A 14,118-nucleotide genomic window follows, 5' to 3' on the forward strand; every position below is an offset into this window, starting at 1 on the left:
CCCGACTTTTAGGCAATCCCGAGGTAAGGTGGCGCCTGTTTCGAGCAGTACTATAGTGTCATGTCATAACTACGATTCCACTGCTTCGGAACAAAAGAAAAAAATGTTTCATAATCATAACAAATGTCAGTTCATTGTACTTTTTCAACTTTATCATGTGCATGTGTTTCTGATTCGCTATCAAATAGTGACGATACTTGATGTTCGCGATGAGCGAATAATGTACCAGCGGTGGCACCCGTCACAAACACATGAAGAGGCCAGTCATTTGTTCACCTTAAACCCAGAAACATATGGTACACGTTAAGATAGGGGAACATGGGGAGAATTCAAAACCCGAGTTTTTTTCAATAACAATGTCTCAAACCGTGTTGCAAACGGGTAAATGAAATTTTAAAAAGAATACATTCTCTAATCGATTGGCTTTTGTTTCCAAAAAAATAGACTTCGGCAAATGATATATATATAACATGTTTCATGAATGTGTGTGTTAAGTGGCAAAGTAATTCCACTGAGAAATATTAAAATGCCTCTCAAAATGAGTTTCTGGATTTCCTATTTGACAATATCTTTCTCAACTTTGGGGATAGAACATTTTAACAATAGTGGGTCTACCCATTTGTACCAAGTGTTTCCCTCTCCTCACTGATCTGCATAAGAATAAGTTTCTTCACTACTATAGCTACATAAAAGAAAGGGCAAGGTTCAACCTCAGTTTCAGATACAGGTATAAAGGTGATCTTAGTTAATCAACAATGCCAAGGTAAATGACAACCTTCAATCAGAGAAGCAGCCATTTTGACTGCTCTACCTGCAAATCACACGCAGCATACAGTATATCAAGAGCAATGTACAGTGTACCGCGTGTGGTTTGCGCCAGGAGAACTCGGCGCTGGGCAGCAGCACTCATTTCATCACCATCTCCATTAGAATCTTCGAATTCAAGTCCTCAAGAGTATGATCATGCTGACCACGGCACAACAGGCATGGGGATTGTGGACGAGGTGTTAAGACGTTTGTCCGCATTATCTAAGAATACTGTCAACACTGACGTGTTAGAAAGTTTATGTTTGTTAACCAGCGTGAGCTGTGCAGTTTGGAACTGAGAGTTGAGCAGTGAAGAGCTCACAATAAAAACGTTATGGACCCGCAGACGGACTTGTGTTATCAGTTCCAGAAGTATCGGTTAGAACAACCAAATACGACGGCGGATACCAGCTTATGGCGTCTACATTTCCCAGCTGCTTAGGTACTATAGAGCATGTATAATTTTCTTGAATTTTGCTTACATCTAAGCTTTTCAATTAAGATAAAAACGTGAATGGTCTGGTGAAGCCATTCCAGATACGGTAGACATTCAAAGAATTTACTAAATCTGACACGTCATATATATACACGATGCGCCATCCCCTACTATGACATTTGCATGACGTTTTCAAAATTCCTTACTCGCTGGTACTTCCTTTAATGGATTGGGTGATACGATTTGGAGACCAGCCTGACGTCACTGGTTTGTCTGGTCCGGACCTGGTTATTGGCCACTGCAGCTGACTAAGGCGCGAAACAGCAAACAAAAAAAAACCTTGCTCGCTTCAATCGAATACATGTCGACCGCCTCTGTGGTCTGGGGTAGAGCGTCCGCCTGGAGAGCGGAAGGTCCGGGGTGCGATCCCCGGCCGCGTCATACCAAAAGACGTTAAAAGATGGTACTTGTTGTTACCCTGTCTGGCGCTCGGCATTAAGGGGCTAAAACTAGTCGGTCGGCTCGGAGTCAATATACTGTGTCTGAGTGAGCTAGCACTATAAATCGGCATCAGTCCGGACTAGTACAAGCAGCCACACACACACACACACACACACACACACACACACACACACGTCGCTATATAAGTGCAATAATCTTGGACGCGACGTTAAACCCAATTTCACCTCACCTCACCTTACTGCTCCAGGGATTATTTTTCCTCCAAATTATCAAATTTGGCACGTCCAGGCCGAAACCGATAAAAACTATTCACAAAGCTGTATGACAAGAGAACGGACATCAACTTTCAAATAGCCTCTTTCCCTTCAGGTCGAGCAATATTCCAGCAGCTGCAGCCTTTAGTATCATTCCGAGAATGCTTCATGGAAAGGGTCTTGTGGCTTATATTTGCTAAATTACCATCAACGATCCAAGCAAGTAATACATCAAGCACTCGAGCTGCATTATTGATCCCGGGTAAGGCTTTGGAAACATATCAGGCTGATTTGATCAACAAAGAAACATACGCGTTGCGTTGCGAAATCATGTACAACTATCTACTAAAAGTTTACACAATCTTTAGATATACCACCTCAGTACATATTATCAAGCCGAACGTCTTGAAAAAAGGTATGATTACATACTTCCTGTTTCTTTGTTCATAATACCTTTTCCAGATGGATCCAAGATTAGAAGCCTTAGTCCTGAAAAGCCCGTCTCGTCAATTCATTGTGGCATTACAATAATGGTGTACACTCTGAGCCCTACATAAAGGAACTCATCAGCAAACTTCCGTCGTCTTGCCTGTACAATAGTGAAGGCTCCGTGGTAGGATACGCCCTTGCCTACCATTACGGGTATCTAGGTTTCTACCATGTTCTCAGGGAACGCGAAAGAAATGGGTTCTCCCAAGTGATAGGGTCCCACTTCCTCAGTTTGTGTCTACAACAAGCGGTGATGCATATTCACATCAATGAAACTAATGCTTCAACTATGAGGTTGGCTGAACTTACTGGCTTTGATGTTGATCAAAATATTTATTTTGTAAAGGCCCTCGATTCTAAAAAAAGGTAAATATATACACATCTGGGTGTATGCTTCCTTTACTTCAAATTCTATATGGGAAAGAGGTTCAATATTATCCAATCATAACTGCTTCTTCACTGCACGTTCTACGAAAGCAACGAGCCAGACCTCCCGGGCCATTAAGACGCCTCTTACGACAAATTCTAAAACGTAATACTCCACGGGTGTTCTCCAGTAACATACATGTATGTCCATCATACAAGGTCGACTCGAAACAAACAAAACACAGACTTAACGCGATTTTACGCCCGCTTCTGAACTACAGAAAATATGGGGTCCATTAAGACTTCAACCATAGAGCTGATGCAGATTATAAACATGCTCTAAATGTGTGGGATAAATTAGGCTGTAAGAATTTAGGCGCTTATCATAATCTTTACTTAAATATGTCAGCGAGTAAAAGTACATCAGGTTTTGAGATATTTAGAAGTCAATATGGTTTGGATCCGGCATGGTACTATCGCAGTCCCGAATTCTCGTGGGATGCATTGTTGAAGAAGACTAATGTAGAACTAAACTTTATTGAGAAAGGGTTAAGAGGCTGTATATCAATGGCAGCAAAAATATTCTAAGGGCAATAATAAATAAGTAGAAGGACAGGGCGTTGTGAGAGGGCGATCTGCAGCTTACTTCAACTGTGTTCCACAGGGTTGAGGTCTGGTGACCGGGCTGCCCATTCCATGCAGACAAGTAGGCATCAGCGACCCGGCCTGATTGCACCAATATTTGGTCTCACGTACACATCCAGAATGTCATCACTGTAGCGCACCCCTTATCTTGTGCCCGCTGTAAGACAAGGAGCTTTTTTCAGCTCTACTGATCCCACCCCATACCGGTCATGTTCAGCTCTTGAAACTTTGTGTGATGCGAATGCGTGCCCTCCCTGACAAGAGACCAACCTTACGGAGACGATTACGCACTGCCTCAGTAGAAACGTTAACGCCACTGGCCTCCCGCAGGTAATTTCTGAGTGTGGTGGCAGTCACAAAGTGATGAAAAACAGTCTTCTTGCATGTATCTTCGTAGCTTATCCAAGCGTGTGGTATCGATTCCATGCCTTGCTGATCACACTTTGGTTGACACCAAAGACATTTGCAACATAGCGTTGTGTTGAACCAGTTTTAAACATGCCTATGCATCTGCATATTTTCTGGGTCGTCAAACCGACGTCTTTGACGTGCACCCAGTGGATTCAGTTTTTGCAATCCTCTATTGCAAATGTGTTCCCTGATCATGAAGTGCAACGATTCTGTCACGATACATCCAAACACAGGATCTTCAAGCACCACGTGCACATCATTCCCATGACTGCACGTCTCTGTCCGTTCATCATGAAATTGAATTCCTATAGGGGTTACCCAATCATTGAGTAGTGGGGTATTCAAATCTTTATTTGCAGGATGTTTTTTATGTCAACAAAATTTGATCCTTAGCAAACTTTGAGTAGTATATGTATCTATGGAGGGTGCCCATGTGCGCGTTTGTCATGGCAGAGTGGAGGTCATCATACCAGGTGTTTTGAAATGTGAGCAGTCAGACTGAACTTTCGACACGTCTTATTTGATCAAATTTCTAACATTTGATCATGCATTAAATTTACACCGGTCACTTCATAAATGATGCACTGCAATACTTTCAATTTAAATACGACATACCACCATTTATTTGGTTTGTTTTAAGTACTTTTGAAACATTTTTGAAAGCTTTACTGAGGCCCTGAATGTTGTAACCTTGATCAAACAACTTCTGGGAAAGAGTCGTGTGGCGCTCTTTGAAATCGTGGTAGAAAGAGCATGCCCGATTGTATCTCAAAAGTTGTGAAATGTAAAACTAAAGGCTGGAGCTGAGAATATTTCTTTACATGAAGGGAAAGTTAACTACTGGAAATTTGACGTCATTGCTCTTGTCATCCAGTCTTTGTATCACTCTGAATCTTTATGCATAGATCTACATATGAAACAGTTGAGGATGTCTCATTGGTTTCCTTTTTGCTAGTACAGGTGGGAAAATCAGTTGAAAGGAATTGCTATTTGATTGTTATTTGAACGATATCAGATCATCGATATACCTGAAGCGTAAGTTAAACTTCTTGGCCAAACTACCTTCTTTTGACTTTGTCAATCCAGCAGAAATCCCGATTCATATGCATAAAGAAACAGATCCGCAAGAAGGGGATCACAATTGGTGCCATTTGTAATGCCTTCTTCTTGCCTAAATGTTTTGCCCCCAATTTTACGTAGATGTTATCAATAAGGAATATAATTTCACATATTGTTTTCCCGGTAAACTTCAGATGGCACATGAAATGTATCATGTCTTGGGTTGTGCTAATCGTCATAGGTGGGCTACTTCTGTCAAAAATATTTTTTGTCAAGTTTCAGTTTTGATTTTGCTTGGATCTTCCAGGAAGTGGGCAGTGTTCAAATATTTCTGATAGATTTTAAAGAAAGAGTTAGAGTTTGAGTTATGTAGTTACGTAGTCTACAATCTAGTAGTAGATTGCACTCAGCATTTAGATTTATGAACCTGAGTTGTACATTATAGATCCTTCATTTGCTGTATATCGTCGCTAATTGACAAAATTCCGTACAGGTATGTCCAAGTTAGCTGTGGAACAAGCAAGATATGCCTGATAAAATGTGATTTACATTTGCTAGAGAATGAGTGTCATGTTGTTATGTTGTTCAGTTTGTAAAAGTCTTAGACAACAATATCTCCATGGGGAAAATATATCGCACAATGTTCTTTAAAATGAAAGTCGTTTGTCGAAAAAGTTACAATTATTTGTCTATAAAGCCCTAATTGTAAGGCAACAACACCTGTCTAAACAGGAAATTTGAGAATACAATGGCTAAAAATGTCTGTTGTCCTCCGTAAAAGCAATCAGTATTTAAGGAGTATTCATATTTTAAACACGGCTTCAAATACCACTGGAGTATTTTTTTATTGCTACAAGTTTCAGTGATAGATTCAAAACAGGCGTGGGGCGGACAGAGTATATCGCAAATTGTTCTTTACAGTCGTTTGTCGAAACGTTACAATTATTTGTCCGTAAAGCCCTAAATTTAAGGCAACAACAGCTGTCGAAACACGATGTTTGAACCAGGGGGTCCAATTGTCTAAAGCGCAGCAATTCGCTGTGCAGACTTGCGACCCTTGCCAGAAACCTATGATCGTTGGTATGAATTCCGGTTCACCCTGATTATGTTTCTAGGTTTGCTCATGAGTAGATACAGTGCCAAAAGTGAACCCCGGCTATTTTTCTAGCTAATGATACTAGAGATCCCTACCAGCAAGGATTGTAGGAATTGTGAAGAAAACGTTTAACAATACAATGATAAAAAAGGGACTGGACACTCTTATAAACATAAAAAAATACTAATATATATATAAACTCTCGGTTGAGATTTCTGACATTCACATCAGTGTTGAACTTGGTATCGAAAATAACCTCCTTGTTGAATATTCCCATATACTTATAATGAGATACAATGTCCACAGCCTCCTTGTGAATAGTTCCAGGTGTCATACCGTTCTTCCTGTTTCTAAAGTCAATCGTCATTTCCTCAGCTATTCACATTCAATAGAATATAATTATCCTCACTCCATTTTAGAAGTGGCTGATTTCATCGGAATTTTGTTCATTCTCTTCTTATATGAGGCCAGTTTGACCATAAGACAAACAATGTGATGGCCAGGCTTACACGATGGTAAGTGTAGAGCTTGAAGAGTACGGTCGAGATGACACAATCTTGTGGAGGACCTGTGTCCACTTGGACAAACTGAGGGCACTTTATCAGAGAACTTTCGATGTAGTTCACTCTTGAGATGCATGTGCTTTTGATCGAAATGATCCAGATGGTATTCTAAGAAGCTAAAAATTGTAAAAATAAATATTTTTTCCGATATACCAATTAGTGATTTGTACAATAGTTGATGGCATTCAAGTATACATATACGCTTTCTGAAAGACATCAAAGGGTCTGGAAAACGTTGTGGGTCTTTCCTGTTTTACGTGTCAGAACGGACTTGGGTTTTCAGCATTATTGGCTTCTTGGTGTTGAATATGCCCGTATTTATAGAGATGTCGTCACTTCCGATTGATGCCTGAAACAACCCCCAAAAGACTTAATATCTACCAGTACTAATTATATCAGGAAGAAGTACAGATATTAACGGAAAAAAGTAACCGTGCTTCATATTAAAGTTCAATAAATTATTTATTCTGAAATTAAATAATGCATGAAATTAAATAATGGATGTATGCGTGTTTGTTGGGAGTTTGATACTCACGTACGTGTTTGAAATTCACGTACGCGTTTGAACGTGAACAGCAAGGGAAGCACTTTTGTTTAACCGTAAATATCTCTTACACAACGCCACGTCGCGCCGTGATTATGCTACAAACAAGGATCGTGTAAAATTAAGTTGCCAGACGTTTTAATGTTCGCCGAAATGCGATATTATGTGTTCGGAGACGTTATCTACAGCTGGGCAGCTCTCATGACTGGGTTGAGACCAAAAAGTGCCAGTGACGGCACATTGGAAGAATGGTATCTATCCTATTTATTTTGTGAGCTTACCAGGGTGTCCTCCGCAGGCACAAACTGAATCTTCTTGAGAATCTGAGACAGAGCAATCTTCATCTCCATCTGCGCAAGCCTCATTCCCACACACTGACGGGGGCCATGGCCGAAGGGGAGATAACTCATGGGATCCATTTCAGACTTTCGCTCCCATCTAAATTGAACAATAGTGCATCGTCAGCTGAACCCCTGAAACGTCTGGCGAACGTAAGTTTTGATTTATACAAGTCATCTACAGATGACACACATTCCTCGATTTACCCACATTTATTCAGAGGGCAACACGAAATTAAGTCAACAACACCGACACTGAATGGCAAAACTATGAACCCATTTTAATAAAATGAAAAATCTTGTTATTTAAGTCGGGCACGGGTGGCCCAGTCGTCTAAGGCGCCGCGTTTCGCTGTGCAGAGTTGCGTCCCTTGGGCACGCCAGAAACCTATGATTATGGGTTCGAAACCCATAGTTGGCCCCGATTATGTTTCTAGGTTTGTCAGCACCATACCCATGCTCGTGTGTTTCACCGAAGTGGTAAACGTCTATGACTTGCATCACTTCAGGCTTCCCTCCCGCATTAAGCTGATACGACGTGGAATACTGTAGCGTTAAATAGCGTTAAACCCAACTCACTCACTCACTCACTGTTTTTTAAGTACTGATCTCCAAGAATGGATTAATGACATTCCCACTGTCCCTATCAACCGTCTAGCAAACGGCACCAGCTTTGCACCTGATTTCATGAAGAAATGGTTAACGCAATTTAAGTTCTGCTTTGGAAGCTGAGTTGCTTTCAAGTTTGTTTCAATCAAATGTGAAGGGCACCAGTTCCATCCCTGATTGGTATATGTGCACAGATTCATGAAGGGATAGTGAACAGTTTTTAAGTTCTGCTCCGAAAAAGAACCAAATGGACAGACAGATGGGCATGCAGAGAGCAGTATTATGTAACTATGTAACTTAATGGAAATTCAAACGCTTGTTTCTCTTGTAAGTTGTTTTGTTTCTTTGAAAATAAATAATAAACCATTGTATCCATTTGCTACCATCTCAAGCAAATAACATTAAATTGCAGCATAAACTGACATGAACCCTAACACAGGATTGCATTTTGGCATGTCAATTTTTGAAACACGGCTTGAAGAACACCACTGACAGGACTTGCACCTACCTGTCAGGCTAAAATCTGTAGGGGTCAGGTATATATCAGCATCCCTGTGTGTCAGCACCGAAGCGAGGGTGATGATACCTACCTGTCAGGCTTAAAGCTGTGGGGGTCGGGGTATATATCAGCATCCCTGTGTGTCAGCACCGAAGCGAGGGTGATTGTACATACCTGTCAGGCTTAAAGCTGTGGGGGTCGGGGTATATATCAGCATCCCTGTGTGTCAGCACCGAAGCGAGGGTGATGATACCTACCTGTCAGGCTTAAAGCTGTAGGGGTCAGGGTATATATCAGCATCCCTGTGTGTCAGCACCGAAGCGAGGGTGATTGTACATACCTGTCAGGCTTAAAGCTGTGGGGGTCGGGGTATATATCAGCATCCCTGTGTGTCAGCACCGAAGCGAGGGTGACTGTACATACCTGTAAGGCTTAAAGCTGTGGGGGTCGGGGTATATATCAGCATCCCTGTGTGTCAGCACCGAAGCGAGGGTGATTGTACATACCTGTCAGGCTTAAAGCTGTGGGGGTCGGGGTATATATCAGCATCCCTGTGTGTCACCACCGAAGCTAGGGTGATTGTACCTACCTGTCAGGCTTAAAGCTGTGGGGGTCGGGGTATATATCAGCATCCCTGTGTGTCAGCACCGAAGCGAGGGTGACTGTACATACCTGTAAGGCTTAAAGCTGTGGGGGTCGGGGTATATATCAGCATCCCTGTGTGTCAGCACCGAAGCGAGGGTGATTGTACATACCTGTCAGGCTTAAAGCTGTGGGGGTCGGGGTATATATCAGCATCCCTGTGTGTCACCACCGAAGCTAGGGTGATGATATCTACCTGTCAGGCTTAAAGCTGTAGGGGTCGGGGTATATATCAGCATCCCTGTGTGTCAGCACCAAAGCGAGGGTGATTGTACATACCTGTCAGGCTTAAAGCTGTGGGGGTCGGGGTATATATCAGCATCCCTGTGTGTCAGCACCAAAGCGAGGGTGATTGTACCTACCTGTCAGGCTTAAAGCTGTGGGGGTCGGGGTATATATCAGCATCCCTGTGTATCACCACCGAAGCGAGGGTGATTGTACCTACCTGTCAGGCTTAAAGCTGTAGGGGTCGGGGTATATATCAGCATCCTTGTGTGTCACCACAGTAGCGAGGGTGATGGTACCTACCTGTCAGGCTTAAAGCTTTGCGGGTCGGGATATATATCAGGATCCCGGTGTATCTTAACAGCAGGGATGTTGACACCACAGCCTTTGGGGAATGTGTAGCCCTTGATGGTGACAGTTTCCGCCACCACACGGGTAGCTCTGTAACGGTAGAGTTTAGCATTGACACAAATTTACACATTTCACATATTCACAGACCAATTCTCGACAGTCAGGGTTATTATCGACTCAACACCTGTATAATTTTGCCTATAGGTGAGATGAGGTGAGATGAGGTGAGGTGAGGTGAGGTGAGGTGAGGTGAGATGAAACGTCGCGTTCAAGATTATTGTACTTATATAGCTACGTGCATGCACGTATGTGTGTGTTCGCGTGTGTGTTGCTTCTTGTACAAGTCGGAACTTATGTTGATTTTATAGTGCTAGCCCACTGAGACACTAAGACGCAGTTTTACATGAATACCCCACTCAGAAACAGTATACTGACTCCGAGCCGACCAGTCCTTGTTTTAGCCCCTTAAGCTACGCAGGGTAAAAACGAGTACCATCTTTTAACGGGTTTTTTGCATGACGCGGCTGGGGATCGAACCACGAGCCTTCCGCTCTTCGGGCATTACCACTACTAGACCACGGAGACGACCTTTTGCCTACGGGGGGGGGGGGGGGGGGGGGGCAAAGCATTCAACGTTACCATTTAGTATGGAGTGAATGTAGGATAGAGTTCATTTTAAACTTTGTTCCATACAACTAACTAGGATTGTTTGTTAAATGGTATAGATTAGGTTTGAATTATGCTAGGGATCATGAGTGCTTCAATACCAGAGATAAAAAGACTTTTGATGGACTCGGAAAAGAATCGATTTGAATGAAAAATAATATCTATTCTACTTTTAACTCAAACATTATATACCTAAACGATGGATACAATCGTTAAACATTATTGCACAAAACAATGAGGGTGAACATGTAATTCATTGCAGTCTTGAAAACGATATTCTTCTGCAGATTGTAAATTCATATATGAGGTGAGGTGAAATGGGGTTTAACGTCGCGTCCAAGATTATTGCACTTGTATAGCGACGTGTATGTGCGTGTGTGTGTGTGTGGCTTCTTGTACTAGTCCGGACTGATGCTGATTTATAGTGCTAGCCAACTGAGATACCATGCCGCAGTTTAACATGAATACCTCACTCAGACACAGTATACTGACTCTGAGCCGACCACTCCTTGTTTCAGCCGCTTAATGCCGAGCGCCAGACAGAGTAACAACAAGTACCATCTTTTAACGTCTTTTGGTATGGCCCGGCCGGGATTCCGACCTCGGAGGCGGTCCGTAAATTCATATATGAACGTGTATGGGACACTCTGGGTAAACCTTTTGATAACCTTACAAAATGGGAAAATAAACTATGTATACTAGTACCGGGCGACTATATAAACTAATGTTTTGCATTGCTAAATGATACTACGATTGAAAATAAAACAAGAGACTTTCAATATATATATTAATCCATCGAATATTAGCAACAAACTCCTTTCTTTACAAGATAGGAAAAAAATAATGATGATCTTGGAATTTTTTGCAACAGGGAGAGTGAGACTCTTGAACACCTGTTCTTTTTATGTGTTAAATCCAAAGAATTTATCTCGCGGTTAGCAAATTGGTTTAAAAAGAAAACATCCATTAGAGTTTTGCCCCTTTTATACCCCAAAGATTATATTTTGGTAAAGCAGCTCTTTCTTATTATAAAACAATACATATATAATTCCAGATATGACTATACTGACATGCATATGACGTATCTTACACATACACTAAGGTACTGTTTTAGTCTTGAAAAATACAATTTTGGAGAAAACAGAACGACATTCAATAATACATGAATGTCTTAAATTCCACTAATGAAGAATTCATCACCACCCCCAAGCCCCCGTCTGTCTCCTCCCAACCTAACCACTTTCCAGTGTGCACTCAACTCTCCTCTTCTCCATTTCATGGCTATTTCTGCTGTTTATTTATTTAATCTTCCAAAACGGGGTAATCCGTCTCTGTATTACAATATCTCAAGAATGAAAAGATATAGAAAAAAGGAAGAAAAAAGAACTCAGATGTCAACTGTCCCATAATCTTAGATTACAATGTACAGTGTAAGGAAGCACACATTTGATTTGCATGTCGTTTGATTTCTACTTATTTACTGAGCACCATCAAACAATCTATTCATTGTTACTATTACCTAAATGTTCAAACATTTGTGTTATTTTCTACAAAACAAACAATTCATTTTTCCAACACTACCAACTCCGTAACAAAATAAAATGTTTATATCATAACAAAAAACAAAGTGTTTTTAACATGGAGACTGGGTGTCCATCAGTATTTGTGTAGAGACATGGCTATATTAACCCTGACCCTACCCCTATGATGCCTGAAAGTTTTATCTCTCCTTGATTTGTCATAACTGAAATACGGGCGGCCAGGTAGCCTAGTGGTTAAAGCGTTCGCTCGTCACGCCGAAGACCCGGGTTCGATTCCCGATATGGGTACAATGTGTGGAGCCCATTTCTGGTGTCCCCCGCCGTGATGGAATATTGCTAAAAGCGGCGTAAACCCATACTCACTCACTATGATAACTGAAATTATAGGGATAAAAATGTTTGGCTTTTTTTAAGTGTGCCACAGGGATGGGTTAGCCAACATGGAGAATAGTTTTTATCCATCTTCAACAGTGCTCAAACTTGGAATATCATTTTCATCATAAGCAGTTGTGATTTTAAGCCCATCCCCACGCCTACCACCCCACACATAACAAAAAATAGAAATCAAATGGATGCTCCATAACGTCTTACCCAACCACAGCAGGATACAATCTGAGAGTCTCCATGATCACGTGGTCCATATATTTCAGTCCACAAACATTGTCATAGTCTGGAATTTTCTGAAAAGCAAATGTCTCGTATCAGGACACGTCTACAGGTTATTTATATACTTATGATGTTTACAAATTCTTGAAAGAAAGGATGGGGGAATTTGGATGAAGAATTTGGTCCCGATGTCACGAAGTATATTTTAGTCAATAAATACAATATAGGGAAATGGTCAATGATATTAAATATTTTACTCCCATACGCTACCTGTGTGAAGATATAAGGTGAGGTGAGGTGAAATGGGGTTAACGTCGCGGCCAAGATTATTGCACTTATATAGCGACGTGCATGCACGCGTGTGTGTGTGTGTGTGTGTGTGTGTGTGTGTGTGTGTGTGTGTGTGTGTGTGTGTGTGTGTGTGTGTGTGTGTGTGTGTGTGTGTGTGTGTGTGTGTGTGTGTGTGTGTGTGTGGCTTCTTGTACTAGCCCGGACTGATGCCGATTTATAGTGCTAGCCAACTGAGGTACCATGCCGCAGTTTAACATGAATACCCCACTCAGACACAGTATATTGACTCCGAGTCGACCAGTCCTTGTTTTAGACCCTTAACAGGCAGGCAGGGTAATAACAAGTACCATCTTTTAACGTCTTTTGGTATGACGCGGCCGGAAATCGAACCCCGAACCTTCCGCTCTCCGGGCGGACGCACTACCACTACACCACGGAGGCGGTCGCTCCCTGTGTAAAGATATGAAGACATCTGCATAAGAGGTGGCGCCAGGTGAACTTTCTAAATCAGCTAACCAGCATTGAGGCTTCTAAATTCTCGGTACGAGTGAGCGAAATATGCAGACAAACATATCTGATTTCCGTTTTCCAAAAAATGAATGTAATCGGGGTGTTCTGAATGCAGGAAAATAAAGCCTGGCTATTATGTTTTTGTGGATATTTTATATATCCATTTGTTTTTGAGCGTCATGCTATCTACATGCCATCAAAAGAGGGCACCAGCGAGGATATATTTGTGTTATGAAGCGGTTGTCATCGAATCGAAATTGTTTGGAAAAGAAGTCGAACCATTCGACTGGTATAAGAACCCACGCATCCTTTATTTAGATTGGGCAGTCAAAGTTCTCCTGATGCGACCTCCTTAGGTAACCATTGACAAATCTTCACGCAGAGGTATCGTATCTGATTTCAATGTGACTCGGATACGTTTGTACCAGTGGCCTAAGATGCTGTGCTGAGTTATGTCCCTTAGTTGCCAGGATCCCCTGGTACTGATATCTGATCCCAGGTATCTCAAAACGTAACCCCTTAGGAGAATCTAGCTGGATAACCTATCTATCGTTATGAAAAACATCACCTGACATGAATTTCCAGACGGGTTGTCGAATGCCTTTCGCTACTTTTATAAAAGGAGGTCGAATTCAAATTTAAGTATTTTTAGATTTCCCATCCAAACCAGCTAATTTGTGTGAGAGTGTGTGTTTGCGTGTGTGAATG

General features: G+C 41.7%; 1 protein-coding gene across 2 annotated transcripts in view; it reads right to left on the reverse strand.

Moving 5' to 3' along the window:
• Window positions 1-5,749: 5,749 nt before the first annotated feature.
• LOC124116408 (cytochrome P450 3A24-like) overlaps window positions 5,750-14,118 on the reverse strand; it is a 71,796-nt gene continuing 63,427 nt past the window's right edge. For both annotated transcript variants that reach the window (XM_048384615.1, XM_048384616.1), the window contains exons 11-14: window positions 12,595-12,683; window positions 9,749-9,886; window positions 7,414-7,570; window positions 5,750-6,937 (exon numbers count right to left, since the gene is read on the reverse strand). In XM_048384615.1, coding sequence (XP_048240572.1) covers window positions 6,842-6,937; window positions 7,414-7,570; window positions 9,749-9,886; window positions 12,595-12,683 — 480 coding nt within the window. In that variant the 3' untranslated portion in view covers window positions 5,750-6,841. The remainder of the gene's footprint in view (window positions 6,938-7,413; window positions 7,571-9,748; window positions 9,887-12,594; window positions 12,684-14,118) is intronic.

Source organism: Haliotis rufescens, unplaced genomic scaffold (assembly GCF_023055435.1).
Source record: "Haliotis rufescens isolate VD_foot unplaced genomic scaffold, xgHalRufe1.0.p SCAF_5, whole genome shotgun sequence".
Lineage (NCBI taxonomy): Eukaryota > Metazoa > Mollusca > Gastropoda > Lepetellida > Haliotidae > Haliotis > Haliotis rufescens.